The sequence below is a fragment of the Pelodiscus sinensis genome, chromosome 1 (genome assembly GCF_052426305.1).
Source record: "Pelodiscus sinensis isolate ZL-2025 chromosome 1, ASM5242630v1, whole genome shotgun sequence".
Classification (NCBI taxonomy): Eukaryota; Metazoa; Chordata; order Testudines; family Trionychidae; genus Pelodiscus; species Pelodiscus sinensis.
In genome coordinates, this window is record NC_143052.1 from 340,019,734 (window position 1) to 340,041,247 (window position 21,514).

General features: G+C 43.3%; 1 protein-coding gene across 4 annotated transcripts in view; it reads left to right on the top strand.

Moving 5' to 3' along the window:
• The window catches only part of RSF1 (remodeling and spacing factor 1), a 110,975-nt gene that overhangs the window by 80,529 nt on the left and 8,932 nt on the right, over window positions 1-21,514 (top strand). For 3 of the 4 annotated variants that reach the window (XM_075919499.2, XM_075919498.2, XM_089775775.1), the window contains exons 12-15: window positions 2,609-2,676; window positions 12,509-12,716; window positions 14,362-14,585; window positions 17,812-18,003. In XM_075919499.2, coding sequence (XP_075775614.2) covers window positions 2,609-2,676; window positions 12,509-12,716; window positions 14,362-14,585; window positions 17,812-18,003 — 692 coding nt within the window. Of the gene's footprint in view, window positions 1-2,608; window positions 2,677-12,508; window positions 12,717-14,361; window positions 14,586-15,832; window positions 17,463-17,811; window positions 18,004-21,514 lie in introns of those variants that run through there. The other variant, XM_089775776.1, reaches the window with a different exon arrangement.

Below are 21,514 nucleotides of genomic sequence, written 5' to 3' on the forward strand. Positions count from 1 at the left end.
AGAAGGCCGCACAGCATATGGCCTGTGGTCTCTGGCAGACCGCATGCTCTACATCAGTGCCCTCAAACTCAGGGCAGTTCGCCTGGCATGCCAAGAACTTTTGCCCAATGTCATGGGAATCCACGTAAAAATATATACAGACAACACTGCATGCATGGTCTATATAAACAGGCAAGACGATGCCTGATCACGCACTCTATGCCTGGAAGCTATAGCACTTTGGAATTGGTGTCTAGCCTGAGACCTTCATATATCCGCTTGCCACCTTCTTGGGGTCCTCAATTCAATGGCAGATGCCCTCAGAAGAGCCCTGCCACCAGAGAACGAATGGGAACTTGACTATGCTCTCCTCAGCGACATATTCAATTGATAGGGTCTCCCAGATATCTATTTAATTGCCACCTCAATCAACAAAAAATGCCCAAGTTATTGCCAGGGAGGTCATGGGCAAAGGGTCCTCCGGGGATGCTCTTGTTATAACCTGGAATGCACTCCTACATTACACTTTTTCCCCATTTCCTCTCCTCAACAGAGTCCTCGTAAAGATTCTGAATGACAAGGCAAAAGTTATCCTCATTGCGCCCTGCTGGCCCCAACAGCCGTGGTTTCCCCTCCTACACAGGCTAGCAGTACATCAACCAATCATACTTGTGAACAATCCCAACATTCTCTGTCAACCAGGGATCATGCATCCTCACTCACAGTTTCACACTTTCCATCTCAAGGTGTGGTACCTAGATGGTCACGGGCATAGAACTGTGGTGCTCTCAACAAGTCCGTCATGTCCTCTTACAAAGCAGAGCACCTGCAACAAGAAAAACATACGTGAGCAAATGGACTTGACTTGTTCACTGGGCAACATCTTGTATCATACAACCGCAAGACGCTTCACTTCCTGCTGTATTGGAATACCTGTTACAACTCAAACAATCACATCTCTCCCTCAGCTCAATGAGGGTCCACCTAGCAGCCATTGCAACCTTCCACGCAACAGTGGAAGTCACCACAGTCTTCGCACACCCAGTAACTAAGCGATTTTTGAAAAGTCTGCAGGCTCTATACTCAGAAGTGGCACCCCGTCAAGAGCCTTGAGACTTACGCTTAGTACTAACAACTCTCACAAAACCGCCATTTGAACCCATGGCGACATGTTCCCTATGCCATCTATCCTTAAAGATGGTATTCTTGGTAGCAATAATATCAGCCCACAGAGTGAGCAAGATGGCTGCCCTGATGGCAGAATCACCTTTCACAATCTTTTTCAAGGACTAGGTCACGATGCGACCGCACCCAAAATTCCTCCCCAAGGTGTGCTCCCCTTTTCATTTGAATCAGACAATATACTTACTAGTATTTTTTTTACAAAACCCCACGCTAATGCATTTGAAGCTCAGATGCACACCCTAGATGTCAGAAGGGCTCTCTCCTTCTACATCGACAGAACAAAACTTTTCAGATCCTCTTCTCAACTTTTCGTCTCCATCGCAGATCATAGTAAAGGAAAACAAATTTAATCACTGAGATTGTCACTTTGGATCGCAGAATGCATTGCTACTTGTTATTCGCTAAATGACCTACCTTCGCCAATTCCAATTCGGGCACATTCCACAAGGGCAGTCGCCACGTCCATTGCTTACCCGAGGAAAATCCCACTGCATGATATATGTGTAGCCGCCAAGTGGTTGTCAGAAAACACCTTTGCAAAACATTATGCACTCACCTCAGGACCCCTCCAGAATACCAAACTAGCAAAAGCTGTACTACAAATGGCATACTTACCTGATCCAAACTCCCTGCCTCCATAAGAAAATATTACTTAAAGTCACCTGATGTGGAGCACTCCCAGGGACGCCTCTTGACAAAGAAAAGGAGGTTACTCACCTTCCTGTAACTGATGTTCTTCGAGATGAGCGTCCCTGGGGGTGCTCCACTACCTTCCCTTCCTCCCTTCTCCTTCGGAATGCCCTTATGATAACATCTATAATACATTATTTTCCGGGTTCCGGATAGAGAAGGAACTGCAGGGAGGGGGGCTGTGCATGAGCTATAGTACTGAGGGAGGCTCCTACGCGCCGCGCATGCGCGGCCCCTGATACACTGCTGAGAAAAATCCGTCAAGAAGCGCTGGGGCACTCAACACTTGATGTGGAGCACCCTCAGGGACGCTCATCTCGAAGAATGTCAGTTACAGGAAGAAACAAAAAATAGGACTATGTAGCACTTTAAAGACTAACAAGATGGTTTATTAGGCGATAAGCTTTCGTGGGCCAGACCCACTTCCTCAGATCACAGGAAGGTGAGTAACCTCCTTTTTTGAGAATGTATTTATCTAAATTTTTATTAAGTCAGCCCAGTTAGTAATATATATATCTACCCTGGTAGAAGCTGGAAATATTCTACGTGTTTTTAAAATCCCATTGAGCTTCTGTCTACTAAGCTATGAATATATATGGGGTTTTTTTCTGATTATTTTACCAGTTTGTCTCAATTTTGTAAAGCCTGACCCACTCTGAATTCTTACAGCTATTTTTGATTTTGAGACATGACTTCAGAATATATCTGAATTGTGCTCTGTTTCAAAGTAGTAAATAAGATATATTATTTTTAGATTTGATGAATTTGATGAGGCAATTGATGAAGCAATAGAAGATGATATCAAAGAGGCTGATGGAGGAGGTATGTTTTTATTGCATATTATTGGTACTGTTAAAATGTTGACATGCTCGGCTGATATGACACACGTTGTTACTAAGCCTGAGGCAATCGTAGGATGCATTAGTAGGAGCATTGCGAGCAGATTTAGGGATGTGATTATTGACCATCTATTCAGCACTGGTGAGGACATATCTGGATTATCGCATCCAATTCTAGGCCCCCCATTATAGAAAGAATGTGGATGCATTGGCGAGAGTCCAGTGCAGGGCAACAAAAATTATTAGGGGGCTGGAGCATATGACTTAAAGGAGAGGCTGAAGGATTTGGGCTTATTTAGTCTATAGAAGAAAAGAGGGAGGGGGAAGGGATTTGATAGCAGCCTTCAACTACCTGAAGGGGGGGTCCAAAGAGGATGGAGAGAAGCTTTTCTCTGTGATGATAGATGACAAAGAGGAGCAATGGTTTCAAGTTTCAGTGGGGGGAGGTCTAAGTTAGATATTAGGAGAAACTATTTTACTAGGAGGGTGGTGAAGCACTGGAATGGGTTACCTATGGAGGTGGTAGAATGTCCATCCCTAAAGGTTTTTAAGTCCTGACTTGAGAAAGTCCTGGCTGGGATGATTTACTTGGAATTGGTCCTGCTTTTAGCAGGGGGTTGGACTTGATGACCTCCTGAGGTCTCTGTCAATCATATGATTCTGAGATTCTCTGCATAGCTTGATATTCTTAGCACTGCACTTTCAAATACAAATACAGTACGGGGGGTCCCTGCTATAAGTCGCCCCGGTATACATCTGTTTGACACTAAAGTTGTTGACCTTTGTAGTAACTGATGCGTTATAAGTCCTCCCATTCCCTGCTATAAGTCATGTGAAACACCCCTCCCTCCCTTCCAGTTTGCTTAAATGGAATTCAGCCGCGGGAAAAAAAATTCCCCCTTTAAGTTGTTTCACTATAAGTCCAAGTTTTTTGGAACGTATCTTGGACTTATAGCAAGGACCCCCTGTAGTCATTTCCCTAGTCATGGAGCAGTGGGCATTGCGAGTTGGAGAGTCCAAATAGGGAAAAGTCATTTAGCTTTCGTTAATGATAGTTAAGTTAGTTTTTACTTTTTTCAATATCTAAACATAAAACTTGCATCAAGAGTCAAACATTGTATAATTGCTCACTCAGTTTGGATGGCCAGATGAAAAAGCCATGGGGTACTGCAGGTGTTCAGTATCTCTGGAAATTGGGATCATATGCATTTTCACATTGAATTACTCAATGCTAGTGAACATGTTCAAAATGTTGTTCCTAGCCTTAGTACTTCCCTACTGCACAGATGTGTTGTGAAACTTTATTCCTTAACATTTGTAAATTTCTTTGAGATCCTCAGATGGAAGAAGCTAATAGAAAAATATATTAGAATGAAGTTAGAAAAGTATAACTCAATCATACTATTCTGTTCTGGCTTGTTTTTGTTGACATGTTAAAGAGTCGAAGGAGAGATTTTTAAACTAAACATACCCAAGGGATTTAGGAGCACAGGCTTTTATTGCCTGTCAGTGGGATTTGTGCCTTCAACATCTCTTGTGCATTTAAAGTATTCAGAAAATCCTCTTGCTTCTGTTCCTTTAAAATCCACAGAATGATGCCTGTTTGCCTGTGCACATCCATAGGGCTTTTGAAAAAAAAAATCCAAGCAATCTGAAAATCAGGCTTGATTATTTATTTAGATTCAAAGTAATAAATACACTTATGCAAGGCTCTAGGTAGGGATGTAAATGACCTGCTGCCTCTGCAGCAGAGGCAGAAAAAGTGGGGAAGAGGAGCCAGTGCTGGGCAAGCCAGCTTAAAAGCTGGTTCCCCCAGCATCGTCTCCACAGTGCTGCCTGTCTCATCCTTCCCCCCACCCCTCCTCCGAGGCAGCGGTGGGAGGAATTGCGGGTAGGGGAGGCTGCTCCAGCAGCAGCCCCTGTCCATAGGGCATCCCAGTGGTTCGGAGTACTGCTACTCTGCGTTTTAAACGTAGTAAGAGCCACCCAGCTCCTATTACATCTAGTCTGCAGAGCTGCAGCGGAGGTAGCTGTTGGATCTATGTGACTAATCATGTAGTCTATGCAAACTGTATCAACTACACGATTAGTCTGTTACCCGCCTCTTTACATCCTTAGTTCTAGGGACCCTAAAAGTCTCAAAATCATTAAAATGAATTCCATAGGATGCCAGCCAGCCATCTACCCTTTTCCACTAGGAGGTATGCCACTGGTTTTCTCTAAAGACCCTATCAAACAGGTGTCATTTGCAGTGTGCTTAGAAAGTAACCAAATTTGAGGTATTACAGACTCAGTGAGGGAGTCATTTCCAGAGTCTAAGGGTACGTCTACACTACAGGCTTTTGTCGACAGATACTATTGACAAAGCTTCTGTCAACAAAGAGCATCTAGACTACATCCAGTTCTGTCGACAAAAAGCAAGCCGCTTTGTCGACATGACAGTGTAGACACAAAGGACAGTGTAGATGAAATAATGCCTTCTGTCAACAGAATTCTTTCGACAAAAGGCGTTGTTCCTCATTGAATGAGGTTTACAGCCGTCAGCAAAACTGCTGAGTTCTGTCAACGTTATGTCAACAGAACTCAGCGGCAATGTAGACGAAGGTATAGTTTTGTCAACAAAAGTCCACTCTCTCTGGGTGGCTACGTCTACACTGGCCCCTTTTCCAGAAGGGGCATGTTAATTTCAGAAGCCGTAATAGGGAAATCCGCGGGGGATTTAAATATCCCCCGCGGCATTTAAATAAAAATGTCCGCCACTTCAAAGTAGGAATAAGATCCTCCGGAAAAGGGCGCTTTTTCCGGAGGATCGGGGCCAGTGTAGACGCTCTTTTCCGGCTTTTTTAAAAGCCGGAAAAAAGCGGCGGACATTTTTATTTAAATGCCGCGGGGGATATTTAAATCCCCCGCGGATTTCCCTATTACAGCTTCTGAAATTAACATGCCCCTTCCGGAAAAGGGGCCAGTGTAGACGTAGCCGGTGTGTCTAGATTACAGGGTTTTGTCGACAAAAGTGGACTTTTGTCAACAAAACTATATCTGCGTCCACACTGTCTTTGAGTTATGTCGACGTATGTAAACCTCATTCTACGAGGAATAATGCCTTTTGTCGACAGAGTTCTGTCAATAGAAGGCATTATTGCATCTACACTGTCCTTTGCGTCCACACTGTTATGTCGACAAAGCGGCTTGCTTTGTCAACAGAACTGGCTGTAGTCTAGACGCTCTTTGTCGACAGAAGCTTTGTCAACAGTATCTGTCAACAAAACTTCTGTCGACAAAACCCTATAGTCTAGACATACCCTCTGATAGAGGCAGCAAGGGGGAAGTGACTAGTTGAGTCACTAGTTGGCTAGTCACTTACATGCCTAGCTCAAGCAGGCTACAGCTATATCAGTACAGTCCAATAGGTGAATAGAGCACATCCAAGGAACAGACATGCAGAGTTTTGGCTGTGTGCACATTACAGAGATTATCCCTCAAACTCACCTTACCAAGTAAACAAAATACATTCCCATTTTATCCTGCCATGGCATTCTGGGGGCGACTTGTCTCTTTCCATTACACCAACGGCAGATATAGGCCCCTGCCATATGTGCAGCAGGAGATGGCTACTCAGGAAAGAGCCTGCCATCACTTATTCCTTCAACAGGCCATACATGAAAAAAAGAGAAGAAAATCATTGCGTCATTCTCATTATAACGAGGACCCAAGGCTGCAACCTCCATTCAGCGCTTTTGGCTTGAGTATCACTTCTGAAGGGCTCAGTCCCACCATGATATAAACAACAAAATATAAAATAATGTTTATAGTAAAAGTGGTATGTACTTTCTGGCGCACTTCGTTCCATTCAGGAATGGTATTACTAATCACTGGGACATGCTGAGCCTGCAGGACCAGAAGTGGTTAAGGAGTGACCATGCTCCATCATTCTCCCATGGTGTTGGGATTGGTCCTGCCTTGGGCAAGGGGCTGGATTTGATGACTGCTGAGGTCTCTTCCAGCTCTATGATTCTGTGATTCTGGGGAAGGGGTAGACAACAATTTTTGAAGCGAGGGGGCCACTTCACAAATTTCTGAAGTGGTCCTTGGCCACCCTGGAAGGGGTGGGTCCTCTGGTGGAAGAGGTGGGACCAGGAGGCTTTCTGTGCTTCCCCACCCACAGACCCTGATTGGCCTAGGGGTGAGGGAGCATGTCCAGTCTTTGCTCCCTGCCCCCAGCACCTAGAGAGAACCACCAACTATTTTGAACAGCTAATGGTTCCCTCCCTGGCTGTAGGAGATGACTTTGTGTGCTCCCCCGTCCCCAGGTCTCAATTGGTCTTGGGGCACGGGAGTAGCAGGGTGGCTGCAGGCTGGATCAGCCAGATTGGTGGGCATGATCCAGCCCATGGAGGCTGTCTTACCCACCCCAGTATAGGGCCTCATGTTGTGCCCTACTTACAGACCCATGTACTCTGTCACATCACTTGAAGAAACCCTTTGGTAATTGGGATGGGGATCCCTCTGTGCTAAGGGCCATAAAAACATATATAAACATAATCCCTGTTCTGAAGGCCTTATAGACGTAGAAAATAAGAAAAATGTATGGTGGAGGGGGAGACAATCTGGGGGAGATAACATCTTTTAGTGGACCAACTTCTGTTGGTGAGACATGCATTTTTGAGTCACACACAGCTCTTTCAGGTTTGGGGATGTAGATGTGCACATGCACTCTTTGCATTTATTTTTTGTTTTATAATTGCATCAGTAAATGTCAGTATACCCTGACTGCTTCTCAGCCTATCTATCTAAAACAGGGGTGGGAAACCTAAGGCCCAGGGGCCAGATGCAGCCCCCGGCTTGCCTGGATCCAGCCCCCGAGGTTCAGTCCGCCGTCTGCCCCCCAGCATTGGGGAGCTCGTGCTGGTGCATCAACCCACCACTACACCCACATGATGCTGGAGCACACAAAATGTAGTAGGCTGACCCCCCTAGGCTCTGGTGTGTTGAGAGGAATGTAGAGAGGGTCTTTCTCCATCTCAGTCGGGGCCACATCAGTGATGGTTTGGGTTTTTTGTTTTTTGTTGTTTTTGGGGGGGGGGGGGAAGGTGTTGGGTTTTTTTGGTTTTGAAACTTCACACTTTTGTGCAGCCCCCCAGCTGATTTTCTGTGGGCTAGTGGTCTCAATCCAAAAAAAATTCCCCACCCCTTATCTAAATACTGGCTATTAAACATTGTGCTAAGCTAATGTTCTCACTACTTATTTCCTTGTGATAGGTTTGTGTCACCAACTAATTGGCCAGTCTTCAAAACCAGTTCCCCAATCAGGCTGTACATGATGAGGAGGGCCACCACAGCCCCCTTCTTAAGTTCAGTTATGGTAATAGTTTGTTCTTCTTCGAGTGCTTGCTCATGTTCATTCCATATTGTGTGTGTGTGCTCACCACATGCACCAGTGCTGGACTGGCCCTGGCACCCTCTAGAGGAGCGCAGTCAACCTGTGGAATTCCTTGCCAGAGGATGTTGTGAAGACCAGGACCTTAACAGGGTTAAAAAATAAAAACAAAAAAATCTAGATAAATTCATGGAGGTTAAATTAATGGATAAATTCATAGATCCATCAGTACTTATTAGCCAGGATGGGTAAGAATGGTGTCCCTAGCCTCTGTTTGTCAGAGGCTGGAAGTGAGTGACAGGGGATGGATCAGTTGATGATTACCTGTTCTGTTCATTCCCTTTGGGGCACCTGGCATTGGCCACTGTTGGAAGACTGGATATTGGGCTAGATGGACCTTTGCTCCAACCCATTATGGCCGTTCTTATGTTCATATGTCCTCTTTGTTGTTGAACAAAGCCATCACGGCTCACATTCATTCAGTTCCAAGCTCATGCCGGGCTCATCAGGACCTGTTGAAGAGGGTTGCTTCCAACCTGGGGCTCCAGGCAGAGGAGCTAGAGGAGTCACCGGACTCCGTTTGACGTCCTCTGTGCCCCAGCACCTGCTAAGATGGCATTATCCAGATACGAAGAGGTCTCAGATTATTAGGGTCCCATGGAAAACCCCCTCTTTCTGGCTCCCCATTTCAAAAAGGGCTGAACAAAAATACGTCATTGCAGCTAGAAGCCACGACTTCCTTTACACTCGCTGGCCCCAACCTCCCTAGTAGTTGAGCTGTTAATCAGGGGCAACCCCGGCTTATGCAAAGACTCAAAGACACTGGATTTACTTGGGCAAAAAAACATACTCCTCTTTCAACCTTTAACTAATAGTGGCAAGCCACCAAGCCTTCTGTGGCTGCTATGATTATAATATGTGATAGGCCATGGCTATCTGAGGTGAGTCTGAGGTTTTGTTTTCCGAAGGGTCCAGAAAGGAATTATGAGTGATCGTTGAGGAGGGCATGGCTGTAGCCAGAATGGCCTTCCAGACAGCTTCAGACGTGGCAGACTACAAGGCTTGCACCATGGCCTTAGCCATCTCCATGTAGCAGGTGTCCTGGCTGCTCTGCTCTGGTCTGTCAGCTGAGGTTCAACAGTCAATGCAGGACTTCCCCTTTGCTGGCCAGGCCATATTTGTGGAGCAGACAGAGGGTAAGCTGCATGGGTTAAACGATTCCCACGCTACCCTGTAGTCCTAGGGCTGTACATCCCTGGTCCAGCATGTAAATAGTCACTCCACTTGTGGGATTTCTGCATCAAAGCACATGATCCATCTGGAGGCCTATCACCTTCCAGCATCAAGAACACACTGGCAGATCACCTCAGCAGATCTCTTTTCTCTCACCACAAGTAACTGCTCCACTTGGAGGTAGCCTGGATGCTCTTACAGAGGTGGGGAGCTCTCCAAATGGACCTCTTCACCACCAGCCTGAATAGAAAATGTCATTGCTTCTGTTCCCTACAGAATCTAGGCAAGGACTCCCTCTCCGATACCTTCCTTCTGTCATGGTTGGGGAGCCTGATGTACACATTCCCACGAATTCTGCTCATTGGCAGAGTCCTGGCAAAGATCAAGAGAGAAGGCACGTCTCGTAGCCTTGTCTCATCGTTATGATTGCCCCAGCATTGCCATGCTAACACTGGTTTGGCATGCTGATGAACCTGGCATTGTCTACTCCCTGGCCCCTTCCTGACCAGTGGGACCTGCTCTCACAGGATCAGGGTTCAGCTGATCGCCATATTTGGGGTTGGGAAGGAATTTTCCTCCAGGGTAGATTGGCAGAGGCCCTGGAGGTTTTTTGCCTTCTCTGTAGCATGGGGTACAGATCACAGCTGGAGGATTCTCTGCATCTTGGGGTCTTCAAAGTATTTGAAGGCTTCAGTATCTGAGATATAGGTGAGAGGATTATTCTAGGAGGGGGTGGGTGAGATTCTGTGGCCTGCACTGTGCAGGGGGTCAGACTAGATTATCATAATGGTCCCTTCTGACCTTAAAGTCTATGAGTCTATGAACGCTTCCTGCATATCAGCCTTGCCCCCCTCTTCCTCACACGATGGATGTTGCGTGGTTGAATTTGGAGTCCTCTCTAATGAGCTTCAGCAAATCCTCCTGAAATATAGGAAGCCTTCCACTAGAGCAACCTACCAGTCAAAGTGGGCGAGGTTCTCTTACTGGGAAACAGTAGCATCTCTCCCTTGTACTCTTCCTTGCAATCTATTACTTGTTCTATCTTAAAAACCAAAGGCTGGTGCGCTTCCCCATCAGGGTGCACCTTGTGGCCATCTCCACTTTCCACCCACCAATCCAAAGTCAGATGGTGTTCTCGCGCAATATGTCAATTTGCTTCCTTAGGGGCCTTGAGAGACACTTCCTGCTGGCCCGGACTCCTGTCCCACAGTGGGACCTTAACTTGGTTCTTAACAGGCTCACGGGCCTACCCTTTGACCTCATGGGTTCCTGCTCCCTTTCTCGCCTGTCATGGAAGGTCATTTTCCTTGTGGCAATACATCAATGAGATGAGGGTGGAGCTTAAAGCTTTGACTTCAGAATCGCCGTATAAGGTATTCTGCAAAGACAAAGTTCAAGTGTGACCCCATCCAGCTTTCTTGCTTAAAGTGGTGTCTTCCTTCCATGTAAACCAGGACATCTTCCTCCCAGCGTTGTATCCCAAGCCACACACCACTAGTGTGGAAAGGTCGGATGCTCTCTGGTGTTTTATTTGAAGCATTCCAAGCCTTTCTTCAGGTCTACCCTGCTCTTCATCGTGACAGTGGACAAGATGAAGGGTCTTCCAGTGTCCTCACAGAGTCCACACATACATGGCATATTACACCATCACTTGCAGGCCAGAGATGACACCGGGTTTGGCAGAGCTGTGTTGCTACCCAACTTACTGTGTGGAAGTAACCTAATATGAAATGAACATGAGCAAGCACTTGAGGAAGAAAAGTCAAGTTACCTTTTCCATAGCTGGTGTTCTTCGAGTTGTGTTGCTCATATCCATTCCATGACTCGCTTTCCTTCCCCACTGTTGGAGTTTCTAGCTTATACTGTGGCATGTGCTCTCCACTCCAGAAGGCACCATAGCCCATCTCCTACAGATACTGCTGAGGGGAAAACTTGCAGCATGGGTCTGTGTGCTGAGCATGCAGCCTTACTGTGGGATGAACATGAGCAATACATTTTGAAGAACACCAGTTAGGGAAAAGGTAACTTACTCTTTTAGCACATGCTGATTACTGGTGCATATGTAGCTGGTGTAAAATACACTGGTAGAAGGCCTTTGGATGCAGCTGCCTGGTGACTACCAAATCCTGTAGCAGTTCTTTATAGATAATTGCCAAATATACTCCTTTACAGCTCTCAGATAAATCATTGGGGAATGCACCATGCTTTGTGAAGAGTAATGTGCCATTGATTGATTTTACTCTCACGTCTGATAACAACATCTTTATAGATGTCTTGTTACCGATTCAAATCTAGTGTCTCCAAAACCAGATTGCTCATCTTTTGTCTTAATCCGTCACCACTTCTCCCTCTGGCATCACAAAAAATTTTGCTACTGGCCCTTGTCTCCCAAGTTGCTAATGCCATCTCAGACTTCCCAACTCTCCTTCATCTGCACTCAGTTCCTTCATTAAGTCTCATTACTTTTTCTTGTTTAAAAATCAGCATGTACTTTCATATTTCTCTTCCTGCACTAAAACACTTATCCATGATTTGGGTGTTTTCTCACCTTGATTATGAGAATTGTATCTCTAATTATTCTGTTTCCCCTCTTCCCCCCACCACAACCTTCTGTTCTGTCTAGATTAATGCTGTTATTCCTTTTCTTTACAATTATTCCAAGCACATGTCATATCCTTGAATCCACTGTCTAGCTTTCTTTCAGTCTCACATTATATTCAGACTTCTTGTCTTTTCCTTGAAGACCATTCATAATCTTATTTTGCGTGTGCGTCCCCCCAAGTTTGTCTTATGGGATAGCATTTTAATATGTTCTTAGCAGATCAGCAATCCATCTAGCCCATATGCTGTCCCAGACAATAATCAATATCAGATACTTCAGAGGAAGATGCCAGCATTCCTGTAATTGCCTTTTATCCAATAACCTGCCTGAAAGGAATCTTCTTTCAGATATCCCACGAGTCAATAGTTGGTTTGTGCCCCAAAGTGTTAGAATTTCTACCTTTTCCAAATATACTCTCTATAATATAGCGATGGATGTAAGAAACCTGGGTTCAGTAAATTTTGTCTCGGTGATGAAAGGAGTGGGGGCTTTTTCATAAAAGGAAGTTGAAATTAGCAGCATGAAAGGAAGGTCCATGTGAAGATGAATAAAAAATATTATAATTAACTTGCAGATTATTTTCCCCTTTTTTCATTAATATAGGTGGTGGCAGAGGCAAAGACATGTCTAATATCACAGGTCACCGTGGAAAAGACATTTCCACCATCCTAGAGGAAGAAAGGAAAGAAAATAAGCGCCCACAAAGAGCTGCTGCAGCACGTCGCAAGAAACGACGGCGACTGAATGATCTTGATAGTGATAGTAATCTGGATGAGGAAGAGAGTGAGGATGAGTTCAGAATCAGCGACGGGTAGGTAGCTGCTAAACTACTAGTCTGAGGTTATTAACAATTACAGGTTTCTGTGAATTTAGAATTCCAGTGGGTTGTTTCTCTGAGGTTTGAAGCTGTAAGATAGAGGAGGTTTTCTATTAAGGTCAGGTCTAGACTTAGAACTTTTATTGGTCTATCTTTCAGTTAGGGTTATGCTTTTGGGTGTTCTTTATTAAAAACACAACAAAGGTAGATACATCACTGAAAGCCCTAGAGTAGACACATTTATATTGGTATAAAGGTGACTTATACCGGTATAGTTGTGTTTCTTACTGTATGGGAATTGCAATACCAATGTAAGGCATCTTTCTGTTCTACTCAATATAGATAAGGAGGTACAACTTTCTAGTACAGACAAAACCTCACAGATATCTTAGAATTATGAAGTACTGATAGGTAGACTGAATGCTTCATTTCTAGTAGCTTAAAGAAAGCTATTGAAATCCACTTTTGATTTTAGCATGCTAAAAATTTGAGGTTCAGATACTAGCAGAACTAGATGCAGAAAGCAGGAAAAAGTAGAGTTTTTCTTCCCAACCTATGAGAGTAACAGCAACAACATACTGTTGCCTATGTACCTTTCCTTTCAGGTAGGTTACTTAACTGTTGTATAAATTGGCTCAGTCTTTGTATGATAGTATTGCTGAAAAAAATCAGTAATATAAATCAGTGAATTATAAGTTTATCCATAAGTGTATCAACTTCATGGTTATGATTCTTTCAACTCTCACAAGTGAATAGGTTTGTATTTGGTTAGTGTTTGAATGAAATATCTCAAAGGAACACCTACTGTAGGTGAAATGTGAAATTATTTCGTAGGTGGTGTTCTATCTGAATTATTACTGAACCAATATGACAGAAGCAGTGTAAGAGTGAGGGTACCATATTTCAAAGAAGAGACAAACCAAAGTCCTGACTATTTGTAGGTACTTAAACACCACTATTCTTATACATTCTTTATTTTGAAGTTCTGGGCCAACTGGAATTCAGCCAAAATAAAGCCACCTGCCATTTCAATTGGATTCATGTACTGTCCTAATCTGCTCTATATGGGTATGTCTACACTACCCCGCTAGTTCGAACTAGCGGGGGTAATGTAGTCATCCGCAGTTGCAAATGAAGCCCGGGATTTGAATTTCCCGGGCTTCATTTGCATGAAGCCGGCCGGCGCCATTTTTAAATGCCGGCTAGTTCGAACCCTGTGCCGCGCGGCTACACGCGGCATGGAGTAGCTAGTTCCTAATCCGAACTAGCTACTCCGTGCGTGTAGCCGCGCGGCACGGGGTTCGAACTAGCCGGCATTTAAAAATGGCGCCGGCCAGCTTCATGCAAATGAAGCCCGGGAAATTCAAATCCCGGGCTTCATTTGCAACTGCGGATGACTACATTACCCCCGCTAGTTCGAACTAGCGGGGTAGTGTAGACATACCCTATTATATTCTATAAATGCAACTTCAGGTATGCAGCCGTTGTTTAAGATCTCCAGGCAAAAAGAGATACATAAATATATCATTGAAGTATCATCTACATTTATTATAAGCTCTATTAAGTATATCTATTATATGTTACATTGTTTTAGTCTGTTTGTTCCAAATACCTCTTTTGGCTGTAACATTTTTAACAGATCTCAGGATGAGTTTGTTGTCTCAGAGGAGAACCCGGATGAAAGTGAAGATGATCAGCTATCAAACGAAGACAGTGATACCGAGTTCTGTTCCCGTAGACCCAGGCGACACTATGCTAGGCCAATGAGACAAAGCAGGCGGTTACGAAGAAAAACAGTCAAGAAAAAATATTCAGAGGATGATGAAGAGGAGGACTCTGAGGACAATTTAAGTAGGGAGTCTGGTAAGCTTAAGTTTTTCAGAGTTAGCTATTGTGTGCCAGAGAAGGGGGTCCAAGCAAAAAGACTGGGGAGGGAGAATAAAGGGAATTATAAAATCCTGACTTCTAATCTTGGCCTTGACATTGATTGGCTATTGGGTCATGTGTCATCTGTGCTTCTAAGGTACTAACTGTAAAAATAGGGCTAATGCTTTTGTAATAGAGGTGGTGTTGTTTAATTAGATGACTCTGTGAGTTACTTTGGAGATGAAAATTGCCATTCGAGTATTTTTTTAATATATATATTAAAGTGTGCTGAAGTTGCGAGGGTACATTGACAATTGTATGCAGAATTTGCAGGTTCCCAATGTTTCATTTCCATTAGCTTCTCTATTTTCATGTTTTGTGCGTTACAATCTTTTTTTTTTAATTTAGCCCGAAAAGTAGTTTAAAGAAATATTTTATTGTGCCTACTCAGCCTCTGCTGATGCCTCATTGAAAACTTTGAAAAGCCTACTGGTTGGAGAAACTCTCCCTGATTTTGTAGCATAGGGAAGAGTAATTCCCTCAACTGCAAGAATTATTGTACTATGATCTATGTTAAACAAGGAAGACAAGGTAAATTACAATAGTAATCCCTTCAGACTTAATAGTCTATGAATCTATGCTTTCGTTATTTCTCTCTTTTGAACTTTAATTACTAGGGAGGCTTGCTTGACAACAGAATCTTTGTTCCTTGCCTTATACTGCCTGATCCCGAATCAAAATCCATCCTCTATCTGAAATTCAGTTGACTCTGTGGAAATGAGTCCTACCCACAGGAATAAGTAATGGAAGCAGATGAACTAAAGGGAGAAGATTTTTTTTCTTACACATATTTGTTCTTACTAATCAAGAAGGAGTAAATCAGAAAATAGGTAAATTTTGTGACCTAATGTATTCTCATAGCTTTCCATGAGGAGTTAGCACTTTTTAGGAAGAACATCTTTGGGAGTATCACTCACTCTGTAGGAGTGGGCCCAAAACTACCTAATGTCCTAAACTCCTATATGGAGTTAAAGGCATTCAATGCTTTGCAGTATTAGCCCATTGCAGGTACCAAATGGCCTTTCCATTATTGTATCCATCTTTGTGAAGTCAACTGAGCTTCTGCAGACTGAAATGGGTTATTGTTGAAGGGCTTGTCTCCAGTGTGAGTTATGTTTGGGCTAATTAAGAAAGGTGTATGAGCTTAAAATGATTGTTCTGTAAGCTGTCTTCCTTTTCTGCAGGCCACTAAGGGACCAACAACGACTTTAAGAGAGAAATGGTTTGAGTCTGAACACACACACAGAGTCATAATGGAAATGGTGTTAGTCTGTGATTAATGAAAATATGTGAGCAACTGATGCAGAAGCTAAAGGATCTGAAGTTATTACACACTAATGCAGCTGAATATTTGGGAGCAGTTTGTGTTTAGTTCCTAGTGGACGTGTTCATCACAAAAAATTCTACCCTAATAGAGTGTATGCACTGAGGCTCTTGTTAACAAGAGGCAGAGAGGCCAATGGCTCAGTGTGCCTGAAAGTGGAATTTCCTTCTAATCTCTGGACGTGATCCCTCCATGGCAGCTCGATGTTGGAGAAGCTTGCTCTGCTGCTGACTAGTATTCTTCGGTTTTGTGGACAAATAAAGCATCTCAGTCTTTGAGATATTCTGTCCTGTTCCTTTCCCCAAGACAGTGCATGTCTCTCATCCCTCTGCTCCTCCCCTCTCTCTGTCTCCTCCAAAAAGGGTGATTGCTCGAACTGTGTGTTCCTTCCCTTATGCCCACAAGCTCCTTTTCCAGGGAGCCTGTCTTGCATGATGTTGGATCTAAAGAAATAACAAACATGGACCATTGCTTTATTTTTTTTTCTTCTCCAGAGCTCTGAGGTATCTTATTGAGCTCTCTGTTGAGTTGTTCTTGCCTTTTTCTTAATGTTTCTGTGGTAAAAGGCAGCAGTTTTAGTTTGTCATTTCAGTTAATAACATAATAGGGCATCTTGTGTTGTGAATGAAAATGCAGCATTATCACTATGGACTAATGGTTCTGACATGGTTCAAAGAAAAAGTAGTTAAATGGCACCCAGCTACCACAGTTATTTTCAGTTGGAAAAAGTGGCTGACAGGCTAAACCAGGGCAGTGGCCCCTAGCTGGCTTCCAGAAACTTTATTTACCTCAGGTATGGCCACTCACACTCTCATTGGCTATGGTCCATTGTTCCATGCCAATGGAAGCTGCAGAAGGTAGTAGCCCAGCCTGCACTGCTTCCCACAGCTCCATTAGCTGTGAACTGTGAACCATGGCCAACAGGAGCTGCGAATGGTCACACTTGCAAATGCTCAGGTAAATAAGGTGTCTAGCGGCCCACCGGGACTACCACAGGCAAACTGCGTGTAGGCCACTGATTACCCAACACTTAACTGGATCCTAATAGGGTACTAGGTCTCCAGAAGACTGGTGCACCAAAGAACTAGGAATGAGTGTGGGGTTGGTAATTATAAAGACTCTCGTCTGGTATTCTGACCAAACTTGTAGCTGCAGCTTTGAAACCTATAGGATTGATTTCTTGTTACAGATTGATTGTTTTCAAGTCAGCACTTTACAACTACAGCAGAATGGTCAAGGGTAAACTCAGGTATACAAAGTTTAGCCACTTTTCTTTTCAGGAATTGTTTACCCACTTCATTTTTAACCACTGCTATTCTGTCAGTGTCTTTCATGCACATTGTCTAAAAATGCTTGAATAAAATAAAATTAGAGTTGAATAAAAACTGGTCAGGAGAGCTATTTTCCAGTGGAGATTGAAATGAAATTATATAATCAATTCAGATTCAAGCAGGTTGTTCCAGTTGGCTGGCGCTGTAGAGGAGAAGCATGTTTCACACAGGCAGAGGTAAGATTGTATAGAAGGATAAAAGGAAACCAGTGCTAGAGGAGTGGTGGGAGAGGTTTGTTAGGGTAGCTGGTCAAGTCCATACGTGAATTTTAAAAATAGATGCAATTTCATGCTGGAAATGAATGGGGAGCCAGTGGAGTAGTTTGAAGCTGTATCTGGTCAAGATGATAACGTTCCCATTAGAGGCATAATGCTTGAGGTGTTCCTTTGACTGAAGAGTAGTTGATTTTGTTGGTTCAAGGTTGCACATACCTTTTGGAAATGTGATGGTGGGTCTGTGCATTTTCATGTTAACAGTCTAAAACACATGGCTGTTTTCTTCTTTGCAGAAAGTGGTGACTACACAGATTACAGTGATGATGATTATCTGGAAACTAGGAGGAGAAGATCAAGGCGGAATCAGAAAAGACAGGTTAACTATAAGGAGGATTCAGAAAGTGATGCCTCACAGAAAAGTGTTCGATATGGAAAGGAGCTAAGACGACTTCATAAACGCAGGCTTCCCAGTTCAGACAGTGAAGGTAAAAAAGAGCACTCCACCGTTTGCAGGAGCTAATGTGTGAGTGATAGTGCAAAGAGAGAAATATGGGTAGAAAGTAAACGTGAGAGTGGAGGTTAGTGTGAGATGCACAGAGGATTTTTTCCTGAGATCCTCAGTATTTTCCAAACTCTAAATACATCCTTGTGATGCAACTTACCACTTGATATAACAAGCCATTGCTACAGTTATTTGTCAAACTCTCTCTGCATTCCCTTATCCTGACTTCCTGGTGTGAAATTACTCTACTAGGTAGGGAAACATTGAGATTCCAAAGTAGGAAATGCAATTATTCTGGAAGACAGGAGTATTTTGCATGTTTCAATTGAGAAGTCACAAAATCCTGACCTTTGTGATAATTAAAGATCCTTTTGTAAGAGTCAGGGAGTTAATGCTGGTGTCCTGGTTGTATCTAAATTGGGTAATTTTGTTCTGTTCCCTACTAAATATCCATGTATTTGCATGTAAACTTTTAATAAAATTATAGAAATGTAGAGCTAGAAGAAGAGATCTTGAGAGGTCAAGTTCCCTGTGCTGAGGCAGGGCCAAATAAACCTAAACCAACCTGAACAGGTGTTTTTCCAACCTCTTCATAAAAACCTCCAGTAATGGGGCTTCCACAACCTCATCTGGTAGCCTGTTCCAGAGTTTAACTACTTTTATAATTAAAAATTGTTTCCTAATATCTAAGTCTTGCTGCAGATTAAGCCCATTACTATTTGTCCTACCTTCAGTAGACATAGAGAAGAATTGATCACCATCCTATTTGTAGACTGTTATCAGGTCCCACATTTGTCATCTTCTCACCTGCCTAACCATGTCCAGTTTCTTTTAAACTTTCTTCATAGATCAGGATTTTAACTGGCACCCAGATCTGAACACAGTGCTCCAACTGGGACCTCACCAGTACCAAGTAGAGCAGGACAGTTATTTTCCATGAAACAAAAGACAGGACTATGCCGCACTTTAAAGACTAACAAGATGGTTATTAGGTGATGAGCTTTTGTGGGCCAGACCCACTTCCTCAGATCAAATTGTGGAAGAAAATTGGCATGACCATATATACCAAAGGGATACAATCAAAAAAAGTGAACACATATAAAAAGGACAAATCAAATTTCAGAATAGAGCGGGGATGAGGGGGGGAGGTTAATGTCTGTGAGCTAACGATATTAGAGGTGATAATTGGGGAAGCTATCTTTGTAATGGGTAAGATAATTAGCATCTTTGTTGAGGCCCAGTCGTTCATGCTTAATTATCTTACCCATTACAAAGATAGCTTCCCCAATTATCACCTCTTATATCATTAGCTCAAAGACATTAACTTCCCTCCCTCATCCCCCCTCTGTTCTGAAATTTGATTTGTCCTTTTTATATGTGTTCACTTTTTTTGATTGTATCCCTTTGGTATACATGGTCATGCCAATTTTCTTCCACAATTTGATCTGAGGAAGTGGGTCTGGCCCACAAAAGCTCATCACCTAATAAACCATCTTGTTAGTCTTTAAAGTGCTGCATAGTCCTGTCTTTTGTTTCAGCTAAACCAGACTAACACGGCTACATCTCTATTACTAGTTACTTTCCATGTCTTTCATATGACACTCCTGCTAATACACATTGGAATGATATTGGTCTTTTTTGCATCAGGTTGTTGACTCAATTCAATTTATCTACTTTAACATCCAGATCCTTTTCAGCATTGCACCCACTTATCCAGTTGTTCCTCATTTTGTAGTTGTGGATTTGTTTTTTCTTTTCTAAGTGAAGTACATTGCCCTTATCTTTTTAGTACATTTCATGTTGATTTCATCATAATTCTCTAATTTGTTAAGGCTGTTTCAAGCCCTAATCCTGTCATCCAAAGAGCTTGCAACCCCTCTCAGTTAGGGATCTTTTGCAAAGCGTTCTCTACACTTAATTGTTGCAGTCATTAATGAAAAAAATGAATAATATCAGACTGAGAACAGAGCTGTGGGGCCCCATTAGATACATTCTGAGAGTTGACAGCAAACCATTGATAACTACACAGAGTACAGTCTTTAATCCTGTTGTACACCCACTTCTATAGTGATTTCATCAAGCCCAAATTCCTCTGGGTTGCTAATGAGACTGTCATGTGGGACATAAGCCTTCTAAAGTCAAGATTATACCATGTTTTCTGCTTCCCAGTATCCATTAAGTCAGTAACCCTTTCAGTGAAGGAAATTAGGTTTGCTTGGCAAGATTGGTTGTTTGAGTTCTTACTCATGTCAGTTCCAATCAGGGATGTGCATTTGGTGCATGCACACCTAATTAGTTAGCCAGAAGGTTTTTCCCCTAACAGTACCCATCGGGTTGGCTTAGGCACCCTCTGGAGTCATGCTTCTGTGGTGCTGTTTTTAGGGCTCTGCCATCTCAGTTCCTTCTTACCACCTATGACGGTTAGCCGGAACCCACGTTTGCTTTTGTTTTGGCAAGTCATCTTCTTAATAGTCTTCAGACTGTCTTTCTGTAAATAGTTAAGCCATTTAATTAGTAGCTGTAGTTGGTCATTATGTACAGGTTGGATCTCTGTGGTCCAGCACCTTTGGGAGATTGACCCCCTCCTCTCCCTTCCTCCTCCTCTGCCGCCAGGATGATAAGACTGTGGCTGAGAAACTAAATGAATTATTTCATAGAATCATAGAATAATAGGACTGGAAGGGACCTCAAGAGGTCATCGAGTCCAGCCCCCCGCCCTCAAGGCAGGACCAAGCTCCGTCTACACCATCCCTGACAGATGTCTATCTAACCTGTTCTTAAATATCTCCAGAGAGGGAGATTCCACCACCTCCCTTGGCAATTTATTCCAATAGTTGACCACCCTGACAGTTAGGAATTTTTTCCTAATGTCCAATCTAAACCTCCCCTGCTGCACTTTAAGCCCATTACTCCTTGTCCTGTCCTCAGAAACCAAGAGGAACAAATTTTCTCCTTCCTCCTTGTGACACCCTTTTAGATATTTGAAAACCACTATCATGTCCCCCCTTAATTTCTTTTTTCCAAACTAAACAAGCCCAGTTCATGAAGCCTGGTTTCATAGGTCATGTTCTCTAAACCTTTAATCATTCTTGTCGCTCTTCTCTGTACCCTTTCCAATTTCTCCACATCTTTCTTGAAATGTGGCGCCCAGAACTGGACACAGTACTCCAGCTGAGGCCTAACTAGTGCAGAGTAGAGCGGCAGAATGACTTCACGAGTTTTGCTTACAACACACGTATTGATACAACCTAGAATCATATTTGCTTTTTTTGCAACAGCATCACACTGTTGACTCATATTCAACTTGTGGTCCACTATGACCCCTAGATCCCTTTCCGCTAGGCTCCTTCCTAGACAGTCGCTTCCCATCTTGTATGTATGGAACTGATTGTTCCTTCCTAAGTGCATCAGTCTTCATGGTTGAGGATGTGAGGCAGAGTCCCAAACCTGAGCCATTCTTTTTAGTTGATAAACCTGAGGAATCTGTCCCAAAT